The 26,926-nt window shown below is 41.7% G+C and overlaps 2 protein-coding genes across 2 annotated transcripts; one reads left to right on the forward strand and one right to left on the reverse strand.

Annotated features, from left to right (window-relative positions):
• Window positions 1–12,156: 12,156 nt before the first annotated feature.
• B0H65DRAFT_90015 (uncharacterized protein) lies at window positions 12,157–14,162 on the forward strand. Its single transcript, XM_062831539.1, has 5 exons — window positions 12,157–12,732; window positions 12,788–13,015; window positions 13,101–13,174; window positions 13,246–13,415; window positions 13,526–14,162. The coding sequence occupies exons 1-5, from the start codon at window positions 12,558–12,560 to the stop codon at window positions 14,076–14,078; spliced, it is 1,200 nt and encodes a 399-aa protein (XP_062683795.1). The 5' UTR covers window positions 12,157–12,557; the 3' UTR covers window positions 14,079–14,162.
• A 10,345-nt stretch (window positions 14,163–24,507) lies between these two features.
• B0H65DRAFT_455007 (ATP-NAD kinase-like domain-containing protein) lies at window positions 24,508–26,610 on the reverse strand. Its single transcript, XM_062826215.1, has one exon. The coding sequence runs from the start codon at window positions 26,361–26,363 to the stop codon at window positions 24,840–24,842; it is 1,524 nt and encodes a 507-aa protein (XP_062683796.1). The 5' UTR covers window positions 26,364–26,610; the 3' UTR covers window positions 24,508–24,839.
• Between the last annotated feature and the right edge of the window lie 316 nt (window positions 26,611–26,926).

The following is a 26,926-nucleotide window of genomic DNA, read 5'->3' on the forward strand; positions in this document are numbered from 1 at the left end:
ATTATATTTAAAATAACAATAATAAAGAATGAATGAAAAGTTTAAGATTGGGGCGTTATCTAATTTAAATATTAAAGTAATAATAAAACTTTTAAAAACTTTTATTTAATAATTATAAATTAAACCCTTTAGTAATCAAATCCGTTAGATTCCTAAATTATATTAAAGGTAGAAATAGAACGCTATTTAAATATTTTTTCTTTAAAAGGTTTGATTCTTTTGAAAATTATATATTTTATAAATTTATTATTAATTCCCTTAAAATGTATTTATTTGACCGTTTTAATAAAGAGAATAACCTTTATTATGATTAGTATTAGGTTTTTAAATTACTTATAATTTAAAAATATTTTAAACTTTATAAATATTTGAGTAATTCTATAATATAATTAAAAAAACTATATTTAATAAAATAATATAAATATTTAAATACTTCTTTCCTAAGGGATTATATGAAATTGTAATTAAAGGTATATTAAATTCCGGTAGTCAAAATATTTATATTATAAATCGATTCGAAAAATTATGAAACGTAAATAAAAAAAAGTATAAAATTAAAATCTTCAAGATTAAAAAGAACCGTTAACGGTTATTTAATAAAGATATTAAATATATAATTACCATAAATAAATAATAAATTAGTTAGAATATAACTATATAATATTTAATTATTATAAAATCCTTTTTTATGTTAAAGAAGTTTCCTTCTTGTAGATTTTTTAAATTATTTAATTATTTTATAAATAATATAATTATAAGGTTGCGTTTTTCGTCTTCTAAAAATTATAAAGATAATTCTTTTAATTCCGTATACTAAAAATGAATAAAAAGATTATTTTTAAATTTTAAAAGGTTTCAAAATTAAAAGAATAAATAGTTCCCTTATTAACAAAGGTCCTAATTTACCTTAATTAAATTATATACACTATAGGTTTATTTTAAGCCGTTTAATATAATTTAAATTATTTATATACTTTTTATAAAGGTTAGAATTATATATAAATTAGAATTTGAATTACGAATATTTAATTCAATTTATTCGATTCTATTTAATTAAAAAATAATATATATATTTATACAACCTATTAATTATATAATATATATTTAATGTTTATATAAATAATTTAATTTAAAACTTTTAAAATATTGAATTATTTATATAAAGTATTAAATAAAGCTTTTATATAAAACAATTATTTCTTATATAAAGGAATATAATTAAATTAAATAATTATATATTTCTTTTGAATTAAATTTATTATAATTATTATAAATATAAAGAAGTTTTTAAAATAATTCGAAAAATGATTCTTAATTTAATAAAACTCCTAATTAATTTAATATATATATTTGACTTACAAAGTCTTTTTAATTTTATTATTAATAAACGTAAATAAAATTATATTTATTTAATAAATAATAAAAATTAATCGAAATAAATCTACTTTTATAATAAATTTAAATTAATATAATATTTTTAATGTATATTCCTAATACCTATCCTAAAGAGCGTACTATATTTATACCCCCGATAACCAATTAAATTATACTATAATACTTACTACTAAAACGGTTTTTAATATTTAAAGGAGAGACTAACTACCTCCGATTAAATTCAATTCTTCCTAATTTCTTCTCAATAAACACTACCCTTCTATATTCCTTATTACCCTTCTAAACGTTTACTTATTACCCGTTATTTAATTTTATAAGTTTATAATATTTATGTAACTTACTTTTATTCTAATATCTTCTATACGTTACTTCGAAATTAACGTTCGCTATTCCGATATTTTAATTAACTATTTAATATAATTAATATATATTAATTATAGATAACCGCTCGTTATTAAAATGGTATTTTTTAATATACTAAAAACTATTTTTATTATAAATTTAGATTCCTTAGTAGGTACCCCTACCCGTCTATTTCTATTTACCTAAATTAATATTATTATTATCCTTGATCCTAATTATATTAAAAAACGAATATTTATTATCCCTATTATTTCCGTCCCAATAGTTATAAAAGATATTCCTTTTAACAAAATTATAGAAATTAATGTAATTTACTGTTAATAAGCCGTTTCCTTAATCGAAAAACCTTTGCTTTAAAATATTTAAATAATTATTTTTAATTAGTATTTAAAATATATTAAATATTAAAAGGGTAAGAAAGGGCCTACCGTAAATAATAAACTCCTATATCGTTTTATTTATACTTATGTTAAATTTTACGTTTTAAATAAAGGGTTATTCGATGATTATTTTTATTTTATTTATTAAATCGGCGAATAATATATATTTAATAAGAAGGCCCCTAAGGATACTAATATTAATAAATTTAAATTCGTTAGTACCGACCTTTTTTTAAATAGTAATAAAGTATAATTTATTAATTTTTATATAGAATTATTAAAGCTAATTAACTTCGATAGGTTTAAAAAAAGATAAAGATTATAAGTAAAGTAAAGAAAAAGTAACCTATAGTAATTACCTTTATTTAAATTATTATTATGAGGGATAGCGATAATTCTATTAACGCCGACGCTATTTATAAAATAATAACGTTAAAGCATACATAAAAATAGGCCGCTTTCCTACGCAACGGGAATTCCGTTTCTTTTCCTATTTTTAAATAAATATCGGCCTTAAAGAAAGATATTAAGTAGGAGTTAGGTATTAAAAAGGAGCCGGGCATTAAGAGGGAACCGGCCGTTAAGAAGGAATTAGGTATTAAGAGGGAATTAGGTATTAAAAGGGAATTAAAAATAAGAGTGGAGCCGGGTATTAAAAGGGAATTAAATACGAGAGTGGAATTTAATATAATATAAGTGTTAAAGATTAAATAAGAATATTAAATTAAGTAGGAGGGTAGTATTAGCCGAAGTGTAAGTATAAAGAGAAAATTTAATTTGAAAGAAGAAACGGAGTACGAAGATATTCCCTCCTCTTCCTAATAGTAGGCTAAATTCCAAAAAGAAAATGATATAGAAGATAATAAGTAAGGGTCGGTAGATAGTAATATTATTATATTAAATTATATTATTTCGGATAGAGCAGACTTTATTAACTTGGCTAATATTAAGGAAATTCTCGTATATTTTATAAAGGGCCGGAAAGGCTCGCGGCCAATTAGTTTCGATAGTTTTAATTCCGCGCATACCCTAACCGAAGTACCCCTAGCGCTTTTAATTTATAATTATAGATAGTAAACCTTTAAAATATTAACTTTCTCTTTTTATTCGCGGACAATCTTTATAATAATAATAGAATTAATATTCCGTATTTATTTAAACCTTATATTCTTCGCTACTTTATAATATCCGTATTAAACGTATTAGAATATAAGTAAAGTATTAAGATCGTAAAGAATATTATTCTTTCTACTTATTTATATTATAGGATTTGAATTTTTAAAATAAAGTTTAATAAATTACAGTAATTAAATATAAGTTTTATATATATTTAAATAGAACGTAAAATTTAAAAATTTAGTAATTAAGTAGTATATATAAAAGAAATATATCGTTGAGCTTCCAAGTTCGAATTACGTTCATAACTTTTTTTCTTTCTTTTAGTATTTTTTAATTTTTTAATTTTTTTTAACTTATATATTCCTATCTTCGTAAATATAAATTAGTAATCTTCACGAAACTTTATTAATATATTTCATTTATAATAGAAGTATTAATATATATAAACGCAGACCGTTTGGTTTTATATTATAAGAATATTATTTATACTTAAACAAATAAATATATAAATACCTTTTACTATTAGTTAAACTATACTATTATTTTAATTTATTTATATATTTATAGTATTTTTTATAGTATTAACGGTCAATTAATTCTAAAAGTGTTTAATTATTTCTAATTTCGGTACTAATCGTACTAATATTTATTACTACCTTCGATTCTATTAATTCCGCCCTCTAATACCTCTATTATTCTATCTACGTTTCCTCCCCCTTATTTAACCAATTCCTTTACCTTATCGAAGCTACCTATTAATAATTCTATAAAATATGCGGCTGGAATTTTTTGTACCAACTTATATTCCTTCAATTAATCCCGAAAATAATTAGTTTTAAATATTTCGAACGTATAAGACGAAACTTTCTATAATTAAAGCGTACAACTCTATTATTTCTTAAAGTAAATATCGATCGAATTCAAAATTATTTTACCGAATAATATTCTTTAAGTATATATACTACCCCTAATCTATTTTATACTAGTAATTAAGAGTTTTAACCTTATTATATTTATAATATAAAATTATTAATCTTCCGGATATAATATAATAGCGATTATATTAAAGCCGGATAATATATCAATTCTAATATTCTATAAAGTCCGAAAATTCGGTTCGAATCCGGGGTATAAAAGTATATAATAATATTATATAATCTTTAACTCTAATAAACGCCTACGTATCTATAGATTTAAATATCTTAAAATAATTTTACTAATATTAAATTAAAGCCGATTATACGTAATTGGGGGAAATTTACTATTTAAAAAAGCGTTTAGTTATCGCGCAATTACTTCTATTAATTTTCGATACGTTAATTATTGATACTCTTTCCTTAGAAGAAAATATTTTATATATTAAACGGTCGCTCCAGACCGTATATTAATAGTACTTAATCCTTTTCTACTATATTATATTATATAAGAAGGTCTTCTTTACTGGTACCTAACTTAAAAATAATAATTAAATTTAGAGCTATACGCTAGGGTTTTAAAATCTATTAAATTTTACTCCTAATTACAATATAATGAAATCTACTTACTACTATATTAATTTTATTCTCGCAATTAAATTATATTTATATTAATATAAATTTATATTTCCTAATACTTTTTACTTACTAATAAAACCGGACCTCTCTATCGTTATAAAAAATACTAATATAAAACTATAGGACGTAATATAAATATATATTAATACCCGTATATACTTTAATACTAAATTCGCGCAATTCTAAATAAATATTAATATACTATATATAATTTAGACTAAGTATAATCTACCCGCCCTTATAACATTATAGGAAATTTGATTTCTCTTATACTATATATAGGAAATAATGTTTAAAATAAATAAAAAAAATTCCCAAGGTAAATAAAAATCGAAAGATTTCGCAAAATAATATTATAATTCCTATTTATTTAATTTCCGAATAAAATAAACTTCGTCCGAATGCTTTACTCTATTAAAAATAGCGTGTACTTTATCGAATTTCTCTTAAAGAACTTTAACCGTATATTTTCGAAAAATATTCAACCATTTCCATAGTATTTATAAACCGTATAAAGAAACTGTAAGACCACAATTTTAAAATAATACTAATAATTTAAAATAAATTACTTTAATTTATTTACAAAATTCATTAATAGGAAGAGTTTTTAATCCCTATTAAAGTATAATTTCTAAAATTTTAAAAAAACGACCTAGCGTTAAAGCACTCATTATAATACTAAATTACTCCTCCAAACTTTTTAGAATATTATTGTAGGAGAATTTATTTATATACGCTTAGAAGATAAAATCTATATAAGGGCGGAAATCGGTACGTACGTAAACTATTATAAGAAAATAATATATAGTAGAACTTTCAAATATTATACGATCTATTTAATAAGTAGTTAATACTTTATAGTTATATTAAAAAACGGGCGACTTTTTACTATATTTGAATATAATTTTCCCGGGAGCGTAACTAGAATTAGTTAACGTATATTAGAAGTAATTAATCGTAATATCCTAAACTAATTTAAATTCCCTTACAAAGTACCTACTACGGACTCGTATAAATAAAGTTCTATATTTCTATATAGCTATTTAAAGAATAAAGATTATTAGCGACTTATTTTGTATTCTTTATTTAATTATATTCCTTCAAAAATTTGTAATATATATATCGAAAATATATAATAGCTTTTGAAAAGATAACCTTTTAATAAATATTTTGATTTTTATACTTATTTATTTTTAATAAAAATATAGATTTTCTAATTAGGTTTTCTTTTAAAAGATAAATTATTATTTATATAAATATATAAATATATATAATTAAGTTTTTAAAATTATAAAAATATTTCTTAGAATTATTTTCGTTAATTAATACCGGACCGATGTTTTTATAGAAATTTCTAATAATAAAAGTTATAAACCTACTCTTCCAGCAAGTAATTACCTACCGGGCTCGGATATACCTAATAAGATAACGATTATTATAGGATATATTAATTTGATTTCGAAATAGTCATTCTTATTAACTTTCTTAAAGGGTATTACTCTTTATAATAGAATATTCTCATATACTCTACTGCTCCCGCATTATTAATATTAAAAATAATTATTTTGAAAACGTTCATTTTATAATTCTTGTAAATTATATATATATTTTTTTTATATAAAAATGATTATTATTATAATAAATAATGATATATTTATTCGAATATTTATATATATATATATATGAATTAAAAGAATTTGATATAATTAGCTTTGTTATTAATAAGCTCCTTTAATTTAAGGGTATTAAAAATTATATTCTTTAGGTTATAAGAATTCAAGTTTATTCTACCTTTATAGAAATTTAAAAAGAATATTAAAAAAAAAAACTAAAAATAATCAAAGGGCCCTCGTTAAATTATAATTAATAATATCGAACGGTTCTGCTTATGATAAATAATATAAAGCCTTAGCACTTTTAATTTAATAAAACTTAAAGGTTTTATATAGTTTTAAAGGTTAAATCTCTAAGATTTTTATTATTAAGGAATTTTTCACCTTTATTTTTTATTAAGGTATAGAAATATATTTAAATAAAACTAAAATAATAATTCATAAACTAAAAGCTAGGGAAATCGAATTACCCCTTTAAATCTTTATATTTTAAATTTCATGTAATCCGGATTAAGGGTTTAAATATTAATTTTTCTCTATAATTTAAAAATTTAAAAAGGATCTTAAAGTTTATACTTTAAAAATACTAGTTTCGTCTTTATTAAAGGAATTTAAGCGTAAAGATTCTAATTATAATAGTATTCTTTTTATTAATAAATGGAATAATAATGAGGTGTTTGAATCTTATAATAAAAATTCCAATTCTTTTCAAATTTTAAAAGTAATTAAAAAGGTTATTTCTTATATTTATTATAATAAATTTCATTATAAGTATATTAAGTATATTTTTCTTTATTTAAAATAAGTTCCTAAATATTTTAAGAAAATAAAGAAATATAAGACTTTTAATATTTCTTCTATAATTTTAAAAGTCGAAGATAATAAATTTATTAATAAAACTCTCGAAAATACTTAAATAGTAAATAGAATTATACTTAATATTGTAAATATAATTATTAAAAGGATTTAATTTATTGGATTATTATATAATTATAATTAAATATTAATATTAAAAATTAAAGAATTATTTAATAGTTCTCTTAAATTATATTATTCAGCCACGTTTAACAGAAATAATATAATAAAATTATAAAAATATTTCTATAATATATTTTAAATTTATAATTTATATTATTATTAATAAGAATTTCTTTTTTACTTTTAAAGAAATTCAAAAAGTAATTTCTTAAAAAAAGGTATTTATTGGTTTATATTAAATATTATAAATATATTAATAAGTCTTTTAATTATTTTATAAATAGCTAAGTTATATAAATAAATTATTTTATATTATAGTATATTAAAAATAAATATGTTAATTCTATATAGTACACATAAATTAATTGAATTAAAAATATTATTTAATTATCTAATATAGAAAGCGTTTATTATTCATTAAATATAATTGTTCTTAATCAAAAGTAATTACTGGATATTAAATATTAAAACGGAACATACTATTCGTATAGAAATAGTACATATATATATAAAAATTAAAATAAAATTCGTAGTTGGAATTTCCTGTATACTAAATATATCTAAAGAACTATCAATATAATACAATTACATTCCCCTCTTACGCTTCTACAGCAAAATCGCCTTAACTACTCTACGCTATTTAATATCGGAAATAAGAATATTTTCTATCTCCTCCAATTCATTAAGTATTATTTTATTTATAATATTATTTTTCTTATCCTCCGTCCAAGGAACTTATACTTCCTCTACTTCTTCCTTCTTTATTTTCTTCTCCTTTAGCTCCTTCTTAACAAAGTATTTAGTACCCTACTTAATATAGTAATAATATATATAGGCGCCGCCAAACCACTTTGGGTAAAGCGTAATATATTTGGCCGTTAGGCGTATAGTAGCTTCGTTGGCGTATTTAGTATAATCGTTACTATTATACTCCTCTTTAAATAAATATATTATAATAGTAATTATTTACTTAACTATATTAATTTTAAGGATAATAGTTTCTTATACCTTATTTTTAAAAAATCTTTTTAATTTCCTATAAATATACGAGGGTTTATTAGAGCCGATAATGTTAGATTGCTTTTAATATCATAATATAATTTTAATATACCGTTTTATTCTTTAAGATTTATTTAATAGAGCCCGTAATATACTTTATAATTCTAATTAATAAATAAGCGGTTTACTCTTTTGTATTTAAAGTCTCGCTCTACCAAATAAGGGGCGGCGATAATAGGCAGCTAACAAATTAAAATGGTGGCAGTATAGTAGGGATTTGTGTAGGGAGCAGTAAGGGATTTATAAGAAAATTTAGAAAGAGTAGTAGGGAGCAGTAGGGAAGTATGCACACTAGTTGTACAATATTGAAGTGTAAAGGTATAGAAGGAAAGGAATTGATTTAACGAAGAGGAGTGTACGTACGTTTGTATACGGAGTGTTAATAATTTCTCCGATAAGTGGTTATAGTTGAGAGTTCGGACTAGTTTTCAATTGAGCATAGCCAATATTTGGGCTACTGTACTATTGCCTCTTATTAGACAACAGCCTGCACCAGTCAATCCACTGGATGCAGCCACCGGAGAGAATGGCGGGGTTGCGTTGCGACTCTGCGAAATTCCCAAAGCTATGCTCCTTCTTGTACGACCACCGCTACACGCTTTGTTTCGTTCTTACATTTTTCCTAGTGCCCGACACATCTCGACACATCTGGCATCATCTGATGGCATCTGGCAGAAGACCACTCAATCCAGATCCACGTTCGACGAGTCACAAATGATAGCAGCCTGGAGCAGTGGAGACTGAGGGAGATGAGGGACACTCAGGCTGAGGAAGGAGTGTCTGGCAAGATGGCTGGAAGGGCACAGATGGAGGCGCCCAAATGGATAGGGAAAGAACGGTTCCGTCCCGTGTCAGTGCATTTGCCATTGCCAGTCACGGTACATCATGTTCGACGAGCGATCTCGGATTGCAGTTGAAGGAAACCGGTGAGTGCAACGTGAGCGTTCCTTCCATATCTGGGGAGACGCTAGCAAAAGTTGAAGCAGTCTCAGGCAGTCACGACGCCGACTGGAAACTGCATCGGTCTGAGAAGACAACTGCAACAAATGAAGCCGTCCAGAGTTGTCCCGCTTGACAGAATACTCGACAGAATGACAGTACCATTACGTACCTTGTTACAATTCGGCAAGTCGCCCACGGCGAGGCCCCCGAGACGTACGCTGGCTCCAAATACCCGGTAGCATGTTGTCGGGACGATGAACCTACGTGCAGCAGTTCCTAGACGCAGTCTTTGCAAATCATTCCTGTGACTGTGTCTCGCTTGTTGTTTGGAGGAACAAAAGATTTGAAGCGCACCAAGGTGTTGGTAATTATGTTGGACGTGTAATGATGATTCTTCCTCCTTGGTAGTTCCACTATCTACGCTACCTGTAGCTAGCCCTGCTTAACCGCAAGCACAAAGTACTTTTGGTATGAAGCAGCCATTGACAGCCGTACACACATGCTCATCTTACGTGCTGCATGTACGGTGTCGAAACATACAGTGCCTGCCGCCGCTCACTGTCTTATATCCCATTGCTCCTTCCCAAGTCGTCAACGCGTCTCGAGACCCCAGTCGGATGCAGCAGGCATTTCCCCCCAGTAGCACAACCTCTGCCAAGCGAGCAAAGAAAAGCAACCTCAAAAGAATTTTGGAGCCAACGAACTTGGAGCAATCATGTTTCGAAGTGCTTGGTGTCCAATCGGACGCGTAACAAATCAGCATTCAGGCCAGTCTTCATCTGGGTCTCCATTCGCAACCTCGCTCGTCCATCAACTGTCCATCGACGTCTGACGGTGTCTTGTCGTCCACGCCGGCTTCCACCGTGACTTTCTTCTTCAACCGCCAATTCTCAGAACAGACCGCCGGTACTACCAATCAACCCAATCAATGGCGCGGTTTCGTCCGGACGTGGCCGATTGACCATTGACCATCTCGCATGTCGCCAATCTTCCGGCTGCTCGTGGACCTGGATGCCCACTTTCCATGGCTGCCACCACTCCACCACTGCACACACACTCTCTCTCTTTCAATCGTTAGTTGAACCGTATTGTTGGTATCATCCAATACAATAATACAGCACGACAGTACTGCGTACACATGTCCACTAACATCTTCCGAACCAGACACATCCAGTAGGGACATTCGACTCCCCGAATCGCGAGCTGTCAAGCCGGATACCCCAAGCTGGACACCCCAAGTTCACTGCTCGCGTCATTCCCTGGTCGACTTCTTCCTTCGGTCCCCTGATCTGATGGCATCGACGACGAGAGCGTACTAGGCCCTGATGCCCTGGACCTAGCGCTTCTTGGCTGGCAATCATTCCCCTTTCTCTAGTCTCCGGCGGGTTGGTCTGGTTACACAAGAGAAGGGACGGACAGCCCCGGCTGGATGGAACATGCAAAGTGGAAAGCCATCGCTCATCATCTGCTGTCATGTCATATCTCTCAGCAGCCACAGAACCCAGCAGCCGGAACCAATGCATTGATCGGCCTCCCGTTGATGTGCTGGTGGTCTCGTCGTGGCCCCTCGACCGAGAACCCAGACACTCGGCAATGCTTGACTTGACAGCAGTGTCTGGAGAACGGTTCCTCCAAGCCTGTCATGATGGAACGTCCGCCTTGCCTCCCTGTCGTTCCCTGATTGTCGAGCTGGCAGCCCGAGGACAGCAACCTGGAGAACGTGGGGCGGTTTCCCGGATAATGGAATTCCTCGCAGCAAATCTGAAGCAGCCATGTCGACAATCTTCCCCGTCCATGGTTGGCAGTGGCGGTCTTGCATAACGCAGTATCACCGTCAACGATAACATGCAGCTCCTCTGGTGCATGACATCAATTGCCCACCTCAACGACAGAGCTCTGGAGACTTTTTCAATCATGATCCGCGAGACCCGCCGTTCAAACACCAGTTCGCTCCTACGGATGCAACTAGATATTGATTTGGTCTAGCTAACAGCATGTCGACATCAATATCGACACCGCCAGCCTCCAAGCTGTCCACTTCTGGGACGCACATCGGCGCGAGCTTCTTACTGGTCGAGTCTTGGTCCCTGAAAGCCTTCTTCGACCTGCCCCCAAACGACTACCACCTTGGTGCAGCAGCCGAGTTCTTGACGTATCAGGTGTTAGCAAGCCCGGCATTGGACGGCTGTCAAGTGATGTACCATCTGAGCTGCATGATGGGGAAAGAAAATTCTCTACACGAACGTGGGCCCTCGGGCATCCACAAGACATGCTGGGCTTTGGCCCAGATCTAAGAATTCCTCCTGCTCAAGCTACACGGTGTACCCAAGGGCCAGGTGAGCAATCATGAACTATCCGTTATTGTCAGATGATTGCTTACGCCCGTTGCTTGCAGGGTCGTCGAGGGAACCAGGAGCATGGCAAACAAGCCAAATACCTTGGTTCATCCATTCCTCCCCGGATTATCAGAGTCTCCCCGATTTCAACAATGGTCCTCATCCGATATAGTCCTTGTTTGCCCTCGTCCCAAGCTTGTTTTCAACGCATCTTTCTATAAGTGTCCGCGTGCCAAATGGGGGCCACTGTCAGTCGTGTCCGAAGGAACATATGCCGCTAACTTTAAGCCCCCTCCTTTTCCATGGCTGGACCAATATTTGCTCTTGCCGCGGGAGCACGTCGTCTCGGCTTTTCCCTCCGTGCTTGACTTGACTCCATGAGACACCCACCGGTCTAACCCACAGGACTACCGCCCTCGCCACGAGTCCACGAACGCCTAAAGATGTGCGATAACAGATGCCGGCTTGCCCTCATCAAATTTGGGCCTCTCCGCACGGGACGTTGAGCGACCTTGGGCGTCGAGATGCTTCACAAGAGGAAAGCCGTTTGATGACCCACACCAATGGGGCCTTCCATCACTCCTTGGGACGATCTCTGCCAGACCAATCAGCCTCTAGTAGGCCAACAAACACAGATGTCTCCGTTGAACAGGGCACCGACGAGAAAGACATAAATGGCCTTCCATTTCTTCACGATGATACCCAAGTGACGACTGCTCTACCACCCCTCAACTGACATATCGACTTGTCATCTCCACACGCTTCTGACTGCCTTATTCTTGGATTCCTGTGCCTGACGTGGAGAAGTTCGGAACTATCATGGCTCGGGAGGAACCACTGCAGCGAGAGTCTGGTGCTCCCACTCCCAATAGTCTCGACCTCGGCCTTGTCGGTTCGATGGCTGGGAATGTCATCCTCCCTTCCAAGTCGCCCGTCATCCACGTCGACGAAAAAGGGCTCGAAGAGGTTCGGCAGGCGTTGCAAGCCTGCACCGGTTAGTACCATGTGTCCATGTATGACAAAATATCTCAATCTCTGACACTATCCAGACCTTGGACTCGCTGGGGATGCAATCAACAAGGCCAGCTTTCCCCTCCCCACTCTCCATGTCGTGCTGGACGAGGCCAGGCGTCAAGTCCATGAAGGTCAGGGGTTTGCCATTATCAGGGGCATCGGCCTTTCTAATTCGGCCCAGGATAACACCAACATGTTCCTGGGCTTGGCGAGCTACATTGGAGATGTAAGAGGTGCTCAGGACAAGCAAGGGTCTATGCTCAGTAAGTATACCAGAACCTCGAGAGCTACCTGGTCCTCCGAGCACTTGTCATGGCGGAACAAAAGATGCTAACAAGTGTCCGATAGCTCATGTGACGGCTTCCAAAACTTGGACAGTTCCTCCTGAACTCCGGCACGGTATCCACACCAACACCGGCTTGGTAAGTTCCCATCTTCTGTCGAATCTCATGAGTCAAAGCCCGGCATTTGAACAATTGTTGATGTACGATAGGCCTGGCACAACGATATGGGCACCGACATGATTGCGCTTCACATTCGATCTTTGGCTGAGGAGGGTGGTAACACCTTCGTGGCTGCTTCATGGACCATATACAGGGAACTGATGACGTCATACCCTCAAGTCCTTGAACTTCTGTGTGAGCCATGCTGGCCGATCCAAGTGTACGTCCTGGATTTCTTGTTGTCTTTCGGCTAGTCCCGAGATATCGACCTGTCACATCTCAGAAACCGTTTGCTCAAGCATGTGCTGACGCTGCAGGGGTTATCCATAGTTCTGGAAATCCTCCAAGACACATTGTCGCACCTTTGGTGCAAGTTCACAACAATAGGGTCTATCTCAGCGTCGATCCGGGCCGTCTAGGTCTCCATCCCGTCACCGCTAAAGCCGGCCTGGGCTCTTCCATCCCGAGCCTCACCACTTCGCACCTCCAAGCCCTTGAGACTCTATCTGAGCTCGCGACCAGACACCGGTTGATGCTCGATACTAAGCCCGGGGACATGCTTTTCATCAACAACTGGGCCCTCATTCACGCTAGGGATTCGTACAAGGATCCGAAAGACGGCCCCGGTCGTCACCTTGTTAGACTGTGGCTTAGGGACTCCGAGTTCGGTTGGGATGTTCCCGAGTCCATGCGAGTACCCTGGGAGGCTGCCTTTGGCTCCAATGGAGACGGATATCCGACTGGGATTACTCACAGAAAATATCCGCTTGTCCCATCCCACGACTACAAGCCACCGAAGTACACAGCTGGCTCGGCAGCATTCGTCCTGGACGATTCCGATGATGTGAATGGCGAGGGAACCGAGCCATCAAAATCAACCTGATTCTAGGGCCAACATCTCCTTTTTATTTCGAAATTGTTCAGTATGGGCCGCTTCAAGTTGCTGTTCTCCCGAGTTTTCCCAGCAATGCCTTTTTCGTCTTTTGTCACGCCTCATATCACGCTTCACCCAGTAACACATTGGGCCATCAAGGTTCTTTGCACGACGTCATGGCTTACGATTTCTTACAATCTCTCTTTCTCTCTCTCTTCCTCTTATCTCATGGAGTCTCAAAAGCGTACACGAGCAGGGACGGGATCACAAAGGAGGGGTTTTATTCGATTCGTTCACGGCAAAATTACATGCATTTGGAGGGTCCAATGATTACACCGTTGAGATCGATAGCACGTTTGATCACAAGCAAGACAATAAAACACCCCCCTTGAGTTTCAGCCACATGTCAAGCCAAGAGTTCAACAATCCGCGTAGCGTCCGTTTCGTCATCTCAATCATCGAATTATCTGTATCCGAATGAGCGGGTTTTCAGGAACGGTGTGGCTAAACTGCGAGGAATAACCCATGCCCCTGTTCTACGACGGTTCAGGGTGCGCGATGAAACCTTAGCAGGGACCAGGGTCGCGGGGAAGAAGTTGCTGTCGCCGTTCGGGCCGCTCAATGTGCTGTACGCCACATGCCAAGTCCACCACTTAACTGCGAATACAACGGTACTGGATGAAACGGTGACTGCTGCGAGTACTCGGTAAACTCGGTCCGTTTCAGGAAACGTCCTCCAAAGACCCGCGAGATACTGCCGTTATCTGGGTTCCACTCATCAACAACATTATGGCGGCTCTTCACCATATTTTTCGCCCTCCACGCCTGCTACATTGCAACTACATACATTGGCCATGGCCGCTGATTCGACATGGACGAACCCAAGGCCTTCGAGCAGCTATGGTGACTTTGTCCGTCACCCTTCAACAAATCTGTGAAAGACAACCCTTCACTTCTCCGAACGCTGTTGCGTTGTACTTGTCGCAGCTGTGCCTCTGCAGCCCTAAGCCTACGCTTTCAGAACGCTGTTCAAGCTGTCGAAGCAGCCTTCGTACCAGATATTGCTGTTCACTAATGCCAAGTATCTACGGATTCTCGGTAACAGCGCTGCCTGCCAAACCGACGTGATACTGGGGTGTCACTGCGAGAATCTCACGCCGCGTCAATCATAGGCTTTCTGGTTGATCCTCAGATCCTCTCGAAAGTCTGACACATGAGACAACGGGGCCTCTTCCAAGTCAACTGATCTCTGTGGCATGTCTTGTCTTCAACCTACCCGCCGGAGCCAATCGCATCATCGAGGACAGAACCTTCCTTTACAGCCCGCCGATGACGTCTACTTGAAAGCCCTCCGCCAGTCACTGTGGACCAGTGATACACTCGGTCTGCGTATTCTCATCTCTCCGTGATCGGACGATCACCATACCAGATCCATGAGACGCAGTGCTTCACCTAGTCCAGCCAGCAACCGCAAGTTGGCACTATATTGGCCCAGGCCAAAGGCTTACCCGTTCCTCAGTTGATGGGAACAGCGAGGCATGCATTCGACACTACCCGCCTCTATTGGACCAAATTTAGCTTGGAAGCTTAGTCGTTTAGACACCTCTGTGCCTTGTCATCGTGGGCCCGGAGGTTAGAGCTCTTGGGTGTACGGATTGCTTACTCTGCCCTGGGAAACTCTGTTACCTTGACTTCACATCCCCCACAGGCAAGCGAGAACTGCCCAGAAGATCCGGTGCGACGGGGTTTCGGTTCGTCCCATGTGGAGGAAGACAAGGAACACAGTACTGCAGTCATCAGGTCCCTTTGCAGTGCCGGCTGTTACTTGGAGGTTACTCCAATAAGGCATTCCTACGCTGAGACAAAAGAGGAGGCGGTTTTGGCCCCAAGAGCCGATAATCCTATGTCGGCACAGCCAAGCGACAACACTTCATATCAGCCTTCAAGTGCGCATAGCAGCGCCCCATATATTTCTAGCAACCCAACTTACATGGGAAGGAAGTATTGTGAAAGCTGACTGAAGCATACTGTTACGTACAACATTCACTGACCAGTTCCACAGAAAGGTGGAAGTCGGTCCTACATGACGGCTCTACTTGTACACGTATTGACGGTGGTGGTCTTGCTGATGTGCATACAGTATAAACGATGGTTGTTGCACGCGGTTGATTCAGTTCACATATTGGTCCTTTCAACCGTGCCAAGCTGTGAGATGGTGTTCAAGGTAAGGAAGAAGAGACGAGAGTGCCAGGATTTCCGTCCGGATTAAGCTAACGCTTCCGAGCAGGGCCCCCAAGGCTGATCCGAAGCTAGCCATTATTGAGTACGTTCATCCAATACCAGCGGACCACCTCAAGCGAGTAGAGTGCACCGAGACTGGCAGGTGCGCGTAACTGCCATGTTCCCTACCCTATTGAGAACATCGTATGGGTACTGAGCGGGCCATGTTCTGCTGTCAAGACTCAAACCCACTCTTGACATTCTTCAAGTCGAGCCAGCACAGCACCAAGCAGGAGCCTCAACACCACTACCGAGGGGTTCACAGCGTTGAATAGATTCTCCCCTTCCCATCTTGCAGGATTTGGAACGTGTGCGACAGGAGCGAGACCACCAGAGCACGAAAAAGTCCCCGAGATCCTATGACGATGCTGAAGGATTCCTGTGCAGCATACAGACCATCGCAGAGTAAAGGCTTGCATGATTTTTCTTGGGCCACTCTTGATCCCACACGCTCGTCTTGACATGATGGCGGATCTGGCGGACTCTTGGATCCCATCAATAGCTCAAGGCGGTCATGATGCGTCTCCAACTGACCTTCGAAAGGTACCTGCCTTACTGAAACGACGCAAAGCTCCTGATAATCCCACCCTACCACACAGACACTGTGTCCCCTCAACCATCATGCCCGCAACTACGTCGCTACTGAGGGCGGAATAGCATGCCATGCTTGCTACTCTTGATCCTTTGTTGCCAGCTGCTCAAAGCCGGCAATTCGACCTTGCAGTCTTGCTCTATCACCGTATATCACCGCTTGCTTGGCACGCCGCTGCCCCCAAATCCTCCCACGTTCTTGAAGCCAACAACCACACGCAGAGATAGGTTATCATCGCTGTGATCAGAGTTGATGAATATTTGTGTGTGTCATTGCATACGTGGGCAAGGGCCGTCCTGATGAGATTGCTTCTGCAGTGTGACCACCGTCAGAGAGCTGAAGAGCAGTGCGCTGTACACATTCCTGTCCTGTCCTCTCTCATCATCGTCTTGGACAAGGCATGGATGTTGAGATGCATATCTGCCGGCGATTCGGTTCGAGAAAAGGCGATAAGGGTTTGGACACGTTACATGTTGGGCAGTGAAGAGCCGGCCTCTGAGACACGGCGTACCATTCATATCGTGCCTGAGCCTATCGGCTGGGGAGCTCGAAGAGATTTCCCTACAGTGAGGTTTCGGCACAGCCTTCGCCGCCCACCGATCCAGAAGTCAAGGACCTACGAATGAGTGCTTGGACGTACCCCGTGCTATGTCCCGAGCTCCGTCGTATTCTCGCACAGGCCAGGCTAACGGTGTATCAGTTATCACGAAGCCAGGCGTGTGCCACAAGCGAATTCCCGCTTTTCAGCCAGTTTAGGAGGGATTTGCATCGACTGAGTCTTGGGAGTCCCAAAGTTCCTGATAATGTGCCGAGATTGCTACCGTGCTACAACAGCGACGACACCACTATCCATTGCTGGTCCCACCAGTGATACTGGGCGAGATGAAGAATCCACCTCATCAACTACCATACCACTACCGTTTTCCTGCTTTTTTCAGCATCGTGGGCTTGTAATGGTACATCGGCTTCGAAGTTCCGACAGTTTGTGAAGAAGACAGTCCAACAAGCGCACCAATACGTGGGGATGGTGGCTGGCACTCAATCCCAAGTCTCGAATCAGCATGGAGGATTAAGCTGCTACAGTCTTCGGTACTTGTCGTATGATGTCTCCGGCCATATAGATACACTAGGGGGTACCACCCGGGATCCCGCCCAGTTACGAGAAGACGAGGTCTCGCATTTGGGGGAAGGGAAATCGTCCAGAAAGATACCGTATTTGTCACTCTATGGCCTTGGTCTTGAGCTCTTGCTCCGTACGGACTCCATACAAAGTATAACGGTTCGTTACAGATATCCACTGCATCGTCTTGAACAAGTCAGAGGCTAACATTTGGAGGTAACGCGAATGGAGTCAGACAGGGTGGTTGTACGGCTGTTTTTGCCCGGGGCTAATCCACCATGGTGACAGCAGTCGCAACAGCCATGTCGGGCTCGAGACCTTGTCACCGTCAGTGCGGCATGAAGACAAGTAGGCCCACGCAACCACCGAGGTTGCTTTAGGCAGGCGCTGTAGGATGTCGACACACCCTCTAGGAAGCTCTGGGAAGCTCCCTTTTGTCCACCCCCAGGGAAGGCCCGCTAACCCATCTGGCACTGCATCTGTAACACCATCCCTAGTACGAAAACCTTCTCATATTCGCTAATTCATATATTTAGTACGTTCCTCATAGGCCGAATACGTCGCACCCAAGTCGCTTACTCTCGACCTCAAGGACATGCTCGTCGGCGATGACTTCAAGAAGGACACCATCACTCGCGGTGTGGTGACTGTCTACATCAAGAAAGCTCGCGGGTTCAAGTGCGGCGATGGCGGATTCGGCCCTATCGAGGGAAGCACTAGCTTGAACAGGAAGGTTCTTGAGTGCTAGACCCGCGGTTTTTGTTGTAGGCCGTCTTCGAGTGGCCTTTGCCTTTTCCTTGACTACTTCAAGACATGATGAAAATGTGAGCAAACCTAAAGCTATCTCGTAGTTAACACTAACACTGACAAGCGCAACGGTATCCACTCTTCGGCTAGAATCACGCGGGTGGATATTTCAATGACCTGCTCTAGTTTACCCTACATCCAGGGCAGCTTTCCCCAAGTGAGTAACGCGGGCCGCTGTGCCAGGGCATGGGCAAGCGCGCAAGAGCTCGATTGGGATTAGATACTTGGCGATCTGCTTGCCAACAATTTACCTAATTGTCACTAACAACGTCTTAACTTCCTAGCTTCTGAATAGTGGCACCAAGGAGAACTATTCTACCTTGCTGTATGAGTGTCCGCAAGCTAAGATAGGTCAAGGATATGAAGCGAGTCACGAGTGCGACGGAGTACGTGTGATGGCAGTGTGATGTGAATGATCGCCTGGTGGTCTTCATTATCACTTCTGTCCGTGATGAACTCGAGATCTTGCCGCGGTCACATCAAAGATGATCTGGAAAATATTATCGGGTGCCCAAGAACGGATACCTCGCCAACAGCAGAGGCTTCCCGTGGTGGATCTCACGGACGGAGTGATGAGAAATCAAGCACTAGCGCATAGCGTTATTCCACCACGACCGACCCGCCGGGGAACAACATCCGACATATCGTACAGTTTGAGTTACCAGCTACACTTACCGCACGGCTGCACTGCGCTCCATGCCGAACCTGCGACGACTGGAGACTCTCTGGAATAAAGAGGATTCGGAGCGGAACAACATTCGCTCAAATCCACGGGCTATTCCACATTACAGGGCCTTGAGCAGACGCTGGACAGAGAAATCCCGGATACCAGTTTTCGAATGTCAAAAGACAGAAAGTTCATGATTGAATAATTCCACGGCTGTCTGCATGTCAGAATAGGCATATTCTGCGGGTAATGAGGCGGCGGAATGATATCAACCGGAGAAAATTCCGAAGATCCTGACGAGAGACAAGCTTGTCTGTTCTTGTTCATGCACAATCATGTCATTTTTGCAGGAGTTTTGAGTCTCCAATCATTCCCCCCCGATTCAGTGCCAGTCCAGCTCCAGTTGGCTCTCCTGCCCCATCCCATTTCTTCAGTGAGCCTACGAGCCGCCCAGCCCAGTCTTGTTCCAGAAGCAAGCCAGCCAGCAAGGGTGGATTGCGATCGATGAGTCGCGTACCAGTAGGCCACCGCAGCTGCAACAAGCCTGTAAGATTGTGCCCGTGCAATGTGTACGCACGCAATCCACGCCGTCGACGTACGACATTTGAAGGATTTAGAGTTCTTAACTCATCTCGAGTTTGAGGTCTCATCTCTTCAAATCCCGTCCAACGGAAGAAGAAGCATTGGAAATTGCGATTGGAGAACACGGAGATTCTGGGAGATAGGATGGCGATCTGGGATCTTGGACGGAGCGCTTGCTCCGGGGAATCAGGGATATTGATGGGGTGGTATTTACTTCATGATTGCGCAGAGTTTGCAGCACAGGGCGCATGGCCATTGCCTGGAGTTCGGGACAAACTGACATGCTTGACACCCTACCCAAGCTCTAATGCTTCTCAGATCAACCACCGATCAACACATGCGAGACATATAACTGAACTCAGGCACGCTGGCGCAACTCGGCTGCTACTCCTTTGTCTGACGACCACAGACGCAGCGGTGTGAACGAGAGCGTAAAGCGAACGGTTGAACCCGAGCTTGGACAATGGGGTGTCGAAAGTTGCGACAGAGGCCGCTGACCGGCGCAGAAATGCCTCGAAACTTCCAAAAACATGAATGGTTCCAAAATCCCCCTCGGGCGCACTCATAAACCAAACGGCCAGACAGCCATCTACCTCCCCTTCCGACCCTTCGTCTTCGTCGCCCGCCAGGTACCAAGAGCACTCTATTCTACCGGTCTACTAGCAGCAGCACATCTCTCCAACGAATCTGTTCCTGAACCAAACTTCTACCCCATCAGTTACCTACAGCCGGGCAAGTACCGCCTTCTACCCCAGGAAGAACTCTTGAGGCAGCAACGCGATATATTCAAGGACATTCGAAACAGTGACATCTTACGGCGGCAGTTACTACTGACGAAACCGGCCGACGGATGATATGACCTCGATTTGTGCGCTTGCGAGCAAGCTAAAGTACGGCGACCGAATTCATACTACAACTCCATCCGAGGCATAACAGGAAAAAGGGCGGCTACGACAAATCGTGAAAGAGGAGGACAAGCGTTAAGACTCCGATGTGCCACGCTGGGCTGGTCCACAAGGTTGCGGCTCTTCCAGTTTCCACAAACCCAAGTAAGGGGCACCCGGCTTCAGACAGTGACACAGCTTATCAACCACAGACCTGAACGACACACACGAATATGGTGTCACAGCCGAAGCAACAGCGGTCGATACAATGAGACACGAACGAACAAAACATGACGGGGAAGGATACGGTCCTTAACAGGGCAGCGGTGGAAGAGGTGGAACGTGGGAATGAATCACGAACGCTGGAGGAATCACCCTCGAGCTCCACGCGACAATGAACCCAATCGAACGCCCGTTCGGAATTTGCTGCATCGGCCGCACTCGAGTGTCTCTGATACCCATCCCAATCCTTGATCGCTACAAGAAACGAAGCGACCGGCATGATTGAACGCAAATCAACCGATATACCTCAGGGGCGCTCAAGGGAAAGCAGAATGTCGTGGCCGTGATCAATGCCGACGTCGTCAACATGATCGACGACAAGGGCAACCATCCAGTCTACACCCCCTGATTGAACGCGGTTTGAAATAGGCACTTTTATGCTATCAGCGCTATCGTACGACCACGAACCACGAGCGGTCACGAGCTGAGGTTAGGTTGAAACATGTGAAACTAGCTCGGCGCGGGCCGTGCCGTCCCTCGCGTTTTCGCCTCATCGAGCACTTGTCATCCTAACCTGGCAAACTGAACAATCTGGGGAAAGAAGAGACGGCCCGACACAGCACAGCACAGCACAGTGTCGTGTGCTTTAGGGCTGACTGTTTCAAGTGGATTTGAGCCCTTCAGCCTTCTGCCAACAATTCCACTTTGACAAGAACGGATTTGAATCCGGTCGTTGTGACAGGTTCGACGGCGGACTCCTCGGTTTGGCAGGCAAGCAACCGTAGTGTCTGCCTCTGGGCAGCACGTTTGACTTGACTGGAAACTTGGGCACTCGGTTCGCTTGCTGCCTCGTTCGTTCGTCTTCGCTTGTGACCTGAAAGATCATAGATTGTGGACTGTCGGACCACAGGCTACTACGCTCGCTCATACGCTCATCTGGCCTGGCGATCCACTCACACTCCTTGTTTTCCAATCCGGGATTACCAAGTCCTCGCTATTTTCAGTCCTCACTCGTCGTAAAGCACAGCTTCGGAAACGTCAGATAGTTAGTTGACACATTCACCATCCCAGGAAGGAGCAGACAGACACAGATGGGGCTGGCAGTGGTCGACGCATACATTCCGCTCTTTGAAAAGGTCTGTGATCTCATTGGGAATCACCCACGTTCTCTCGTAGTCGTAGCTCCTCCGGTCGGTCGGTCGCCCACCCGTAAGTCCTCCTAGTCGCTCCGGAGAAAGCGTAACCGAGTTGAGGCTATGTATCTCGGGACCTCGATAGCGCCTCTCGGGCCGAGTGATGTTCGAACGTTGACAGGGTAACCCGGTGTATCGGTTCATGCCATTCGGTCCCTGCCTGCCTACTATAATTAGATGTCTCAACTTCTTCCCGCGTGAGTCACGAGTCACGACAGAAACGGGTGGGTAAGATCGAGTAAAAAGGCGTCTATCGTCGTCATTCATGGGCTCTTGAAGGCCGCGAGCGTCAAGTGAATTCCATCCGTGGTTTCTATACAGTAGATCGTAGCCGAGCTCCATATCCGTCGTTCAAATTGTCGGCACCACGCACGAGGAGATAAAAACCGCGTAGTTGAGGTCTAAATATGTCCAGAACAAACCTCTTGTCAGGGTATGTTCATGAAAGGGTGGAACTCGGTTCATCAAGCTTATCCATGACCGGGTAGGTAGTCACATAACTGAGCCGCAGGGCTCTCTCTGACAGTCTGACTCTAGAAACTTTTTGAGAAAGAAAACTACCGTACGAATGACATCATGGATGGAATGGGAGTAAGTACCTCTAGGTACCTTAATTGATCAAAACCACGAAACGCGTCTACCTAGATACAGGCGAACTGCGGCCATTTGTAGAAAGGTTTGATGAACACAGTTCAGTTCATTCAGGCTTGCGCCAGTCGTCAAAAGTAAAACCAAGAACTCAAGAACCGAAGAACCGAAGAACCCCTGACTGATTCCTCAGACCCGTACGACAGATGTGTTAAGTGGTTGATCTAGGGAGGGAGGTTCCTCAAGGCTCAGCTGAATTCTGGCCGGGAGTTGACGAGACGCTAGACTACGGCATGGTAATCTCACTACCTAAATAATTGACACCCTCGTTGTGATCTTGCGCTTCGCTTCGCTTCCGGTTTATCTTGCACGATGCTCGTACGTTCCGTTTAACTAGGTAGGTATTAGTTGGAGTCCGGTCGGTACTCGGTGAGTCGGTGAGCGTGGCCTGATGTCAACCTTGTAGACTTAGTCCTCAGGTGCAGGCAGGCAGGCAGGCAGGCAGGCAGGTATCGATCGCAGATCGCAGATAGAGGTATGTATCTTGCACACGTTATAGTAGTGTACCTCTACTCATATATCGCACTCACCTTATTTATAGAAGTAGACTAGACTTTTAGAATTCAGGCCAAGTTTTTGGGGGAAAAAATGTGTGATGTGATATTGAGTACATCACCTCCGCTGGTATTTGGACCTAAGATAGGTATGAAGGAAATATATAAGAGCATGCATGCCTATTTCTATGCCTGGCTCTTGATTTGATGGGTGGATGGTATGCTCACACCTCAACTTTCTAAATTTTAATTTTCGACTGACTAAGGTAGGTAAGGTGGAAAACAGATTCTGGTGTAGCTGAGTCTACATGTACATGAACATGCACATGAACATGAACATGTATGTGTGCATGTATGTGTGCATATGGATAAGAACGGAAGTAAGGTACCATACTATAACCCACCCGCATTGCATCTCCCATCGATGTGTTCCTGTTATCAAGCATTAAGCATTAAGTATGTCTACAGGTAACAGTTATTCCTCCCCAACGGGTATTCGACACATGAGCTCCAGGCGCGAAATCAACCTTCAATTATTCCGCGACTTAATATTTCCCCCTTTATCGAACTCATCTCAGTAATCATGACGACGTTGGCGGGTTGCTTGCGCGCAGATCGGATCGGAATTGACTTGTTAATCCAACAAAACTCAACTCAACTCAACTCAACTCAAGTCAACTCAAAATTCATGCACCTGCATACGTGCCTCTCTCCATTATGGATGGGCATTCATGCATAGTTTCATACTGGAAAAAGATCATCTGGTCCGTCTGGTCCGGACACTGCTCGATAAAGAAGGATAGATACCTAGATAGGACAGACAGAAACCTCCATCATTTTCTAATTACAATTTTCCGAGATTTGGACGCTGAGTGGTAGATAAGCTTTGAAAATATCATCCGACATGGTGGTTAACACCTAAGAATGAGCTGGCCATACACGATAAAGGATGAAAATGAGAAGCATTCATCGGGGGGGGGGGGTATCAATGCATTTTGTTCTTCTGATGCTTTTGAACATAAGCTCAACTATCGCTTGCTTGCTACAACGTTAAGGGTAAAATCTGTTTTTTCTTCCTCCCGATTTCCGGACCGGCTTTCTTGCCGTCCGGCGTTCCGTCTTTTTCAGTCCATCCTTCTCCAGCCCGCGCGCACGTTATCCTCATTCCATCGGATAAAACCTTTTCCCCTTTCCCCGTGGTATCTTCTTGGTTCTCTTGCACATAACACATTCCTCCGACACTGTTTCCTCCGTTTTATTCTTTCAGCAACCAAACTCAGTTCAATGCTGCCCCTCCGGCTCCCCTGCCCCAAAAGGATAATTAAACTTCAACAACCCATTCAACCCACCAACCCAACTATCATCATCCTCCGCGATCCCGTCCGTATCGCCCTTGGAACTCGACCGAATCACGCACGGCACTCCACCCCGCCAGCCGTGTTCAACCGTCTTCTCGAGCTTTTCTCCTTCCACACGGACTTCCATTCCGTAACTGACCGCCACCCGGCGCTTGCCATCTATGCTGACTGGTAACTCCCGCCCCCTGTTGCGCTTGCTTAGTTTCAAGACGACTTTTGTGTTTAGTGGCAAGACCAAAGGCCGGAAAGAGAGAGAGCGCGGGCTGATGGGCGTGATAAGCAGGGCTTTTACTAATGGGTGGACTATGCTCCCGCCTGCTGACAGCGAGTAGGCGGTGGATCCAGTTGGAGTCGAAATGAGGATGCCGTCGGCCACGGCCTCCGTGAGGAAGTGGTTGTTGACGTAGATGTCGATTATAGCGAGGTGGGGATGGACACCGCGGTCGATGGAAACCTCGTTAATAGCGTGGATGTAGGGTACCGGGGCCTTTTTCGTGATCCCGCCAGTGCTTGGGGCAGAAATAGGGCTGGGGTAAGTGACCTCGTCGATTTCCGGAATCGGACTCCCCGGTTCAGCCGTGGAAGTCGGGATGAGCTGTTCATTGATATTCCGCCCTTCGGCGTCGTATATGCCTACGCGCAAGCGGTGGCGTAGGAGGATCTTGGAAGAGCGGCTGAGACCCATGCATTGCCCATTGCCGCGGACGGCGTCCCAGGCGGGAGATTGCAAAGTGTGGTCGTCCTTGTTGGGGTCGGTCAGGTTGGCCTTGGCGGCCTGGCGGGCGGCGACTTGGGTGTGTGGCCCCACAAGGTCCTCGACTGACACGGAGCAGCCGCTCATGTAGCACTCGCGCCAGGCGCGCTTGTATTCCTGGAACTTCCACTCGCCGAGGAAGCCGATGGTGCCCATGCTAAACGAAAGAATGGGTGGCACCTGGTAGTGCATGGAGAAGAGGCTGGCAGCGCGGAGGATGGTGCCGTCGCCGCCCATTGTGGTGACAAGGTCGATCTTGTTGGCGAAGAGGCTGCTGGCCTCGCCCGGGGCGGCCGTGTAGATAGGGAAGGGCAGCTGCTCGTGAATGGTCTTTGCGACATGGCTTTCGAAGACGATGTTGAGGCCGGGGTAGTTGGTGTGGATGTGTTTGGCGAACTCGGCGGCGGAAACGATGACGTGGGGCGCATGCAGTTTGGGCATGAGCAGGACGTTGCGCGGCGGTTGGGGCCAGATGAGAGACAGCAGGGAAGATGCCTTTGTCTGTTGGTAATGCGGAACTATGCGATCGGGCAGGGCGGCGATGTCGAGGATCTGTCTGCGGGCGGCAGAGACCGAGAAGTGCCGGACCCCCCCTCCCGGAAAGCGGAAGACGGTCATCCTGGGTGGTTTAGGGACCATGGTAGCGATGGAATGGACGTGGCGATTTCGAACCAGATATAAGGGTCTCGACATGGCGACATTGTTTGGTGGTGGTGACAGTATTAGTGTTGGGTAGAGTATTCGAGTGCCGGTGGTGGGCACGTTGGAAATTCAAGAAGCCATTGCAGTTGTCAGTTGTGTTGTGTGTTGGGCAGAAAGTGGAAACAATGGAAAAAGAATAAAGTGAAAGTGATGGTTCTCCAACTCTGGTCTCCAACCGATTGCCGTCAAACATCCAAAAGCCGAACAGCGCAGAGATGTCCGCTATCGGGCCAATGGGATCCCACTCAAATGGCTGTCCATCCAAACCTCAATGCCGTCATAAAGGCCAAGCCGCTTTGGGAATCAAGCTCTGGTCCAAGCTCACCCAGCTTTCCTTATCGTGCTTATCGTCCGCATGACCTCTTGCTGACCCCTCCACACTAACACAGTGACCATGGCTGGGCTGACCCAGGGCGTGTTCCAGTTTACTCCCCGTTGATCGGATTCCCATACAAAATTGATCCCTGTTGTTGATATGCAGTAAATATGCAGTTGATCACACTGCATATGGCTCAAAGAAGACGTTCAGGAGCTTAGCACGTACCACGCTAATT

This window comes from Neurospora tetraspora (genome assembly GCF_033439725.1).
Source record: "Neurospora tetraspora strain CBS 560.94 chromosome Unknown B0H65scaffold_2, whole genome shotgun sequence".
Classification (NCBI taxonomy): Eukaryota; Fungi; Ascomycota; class Sordariomycetes; order Sordariales; family Sordariaceae; genus Neurospora; species Neurospora tetraspora.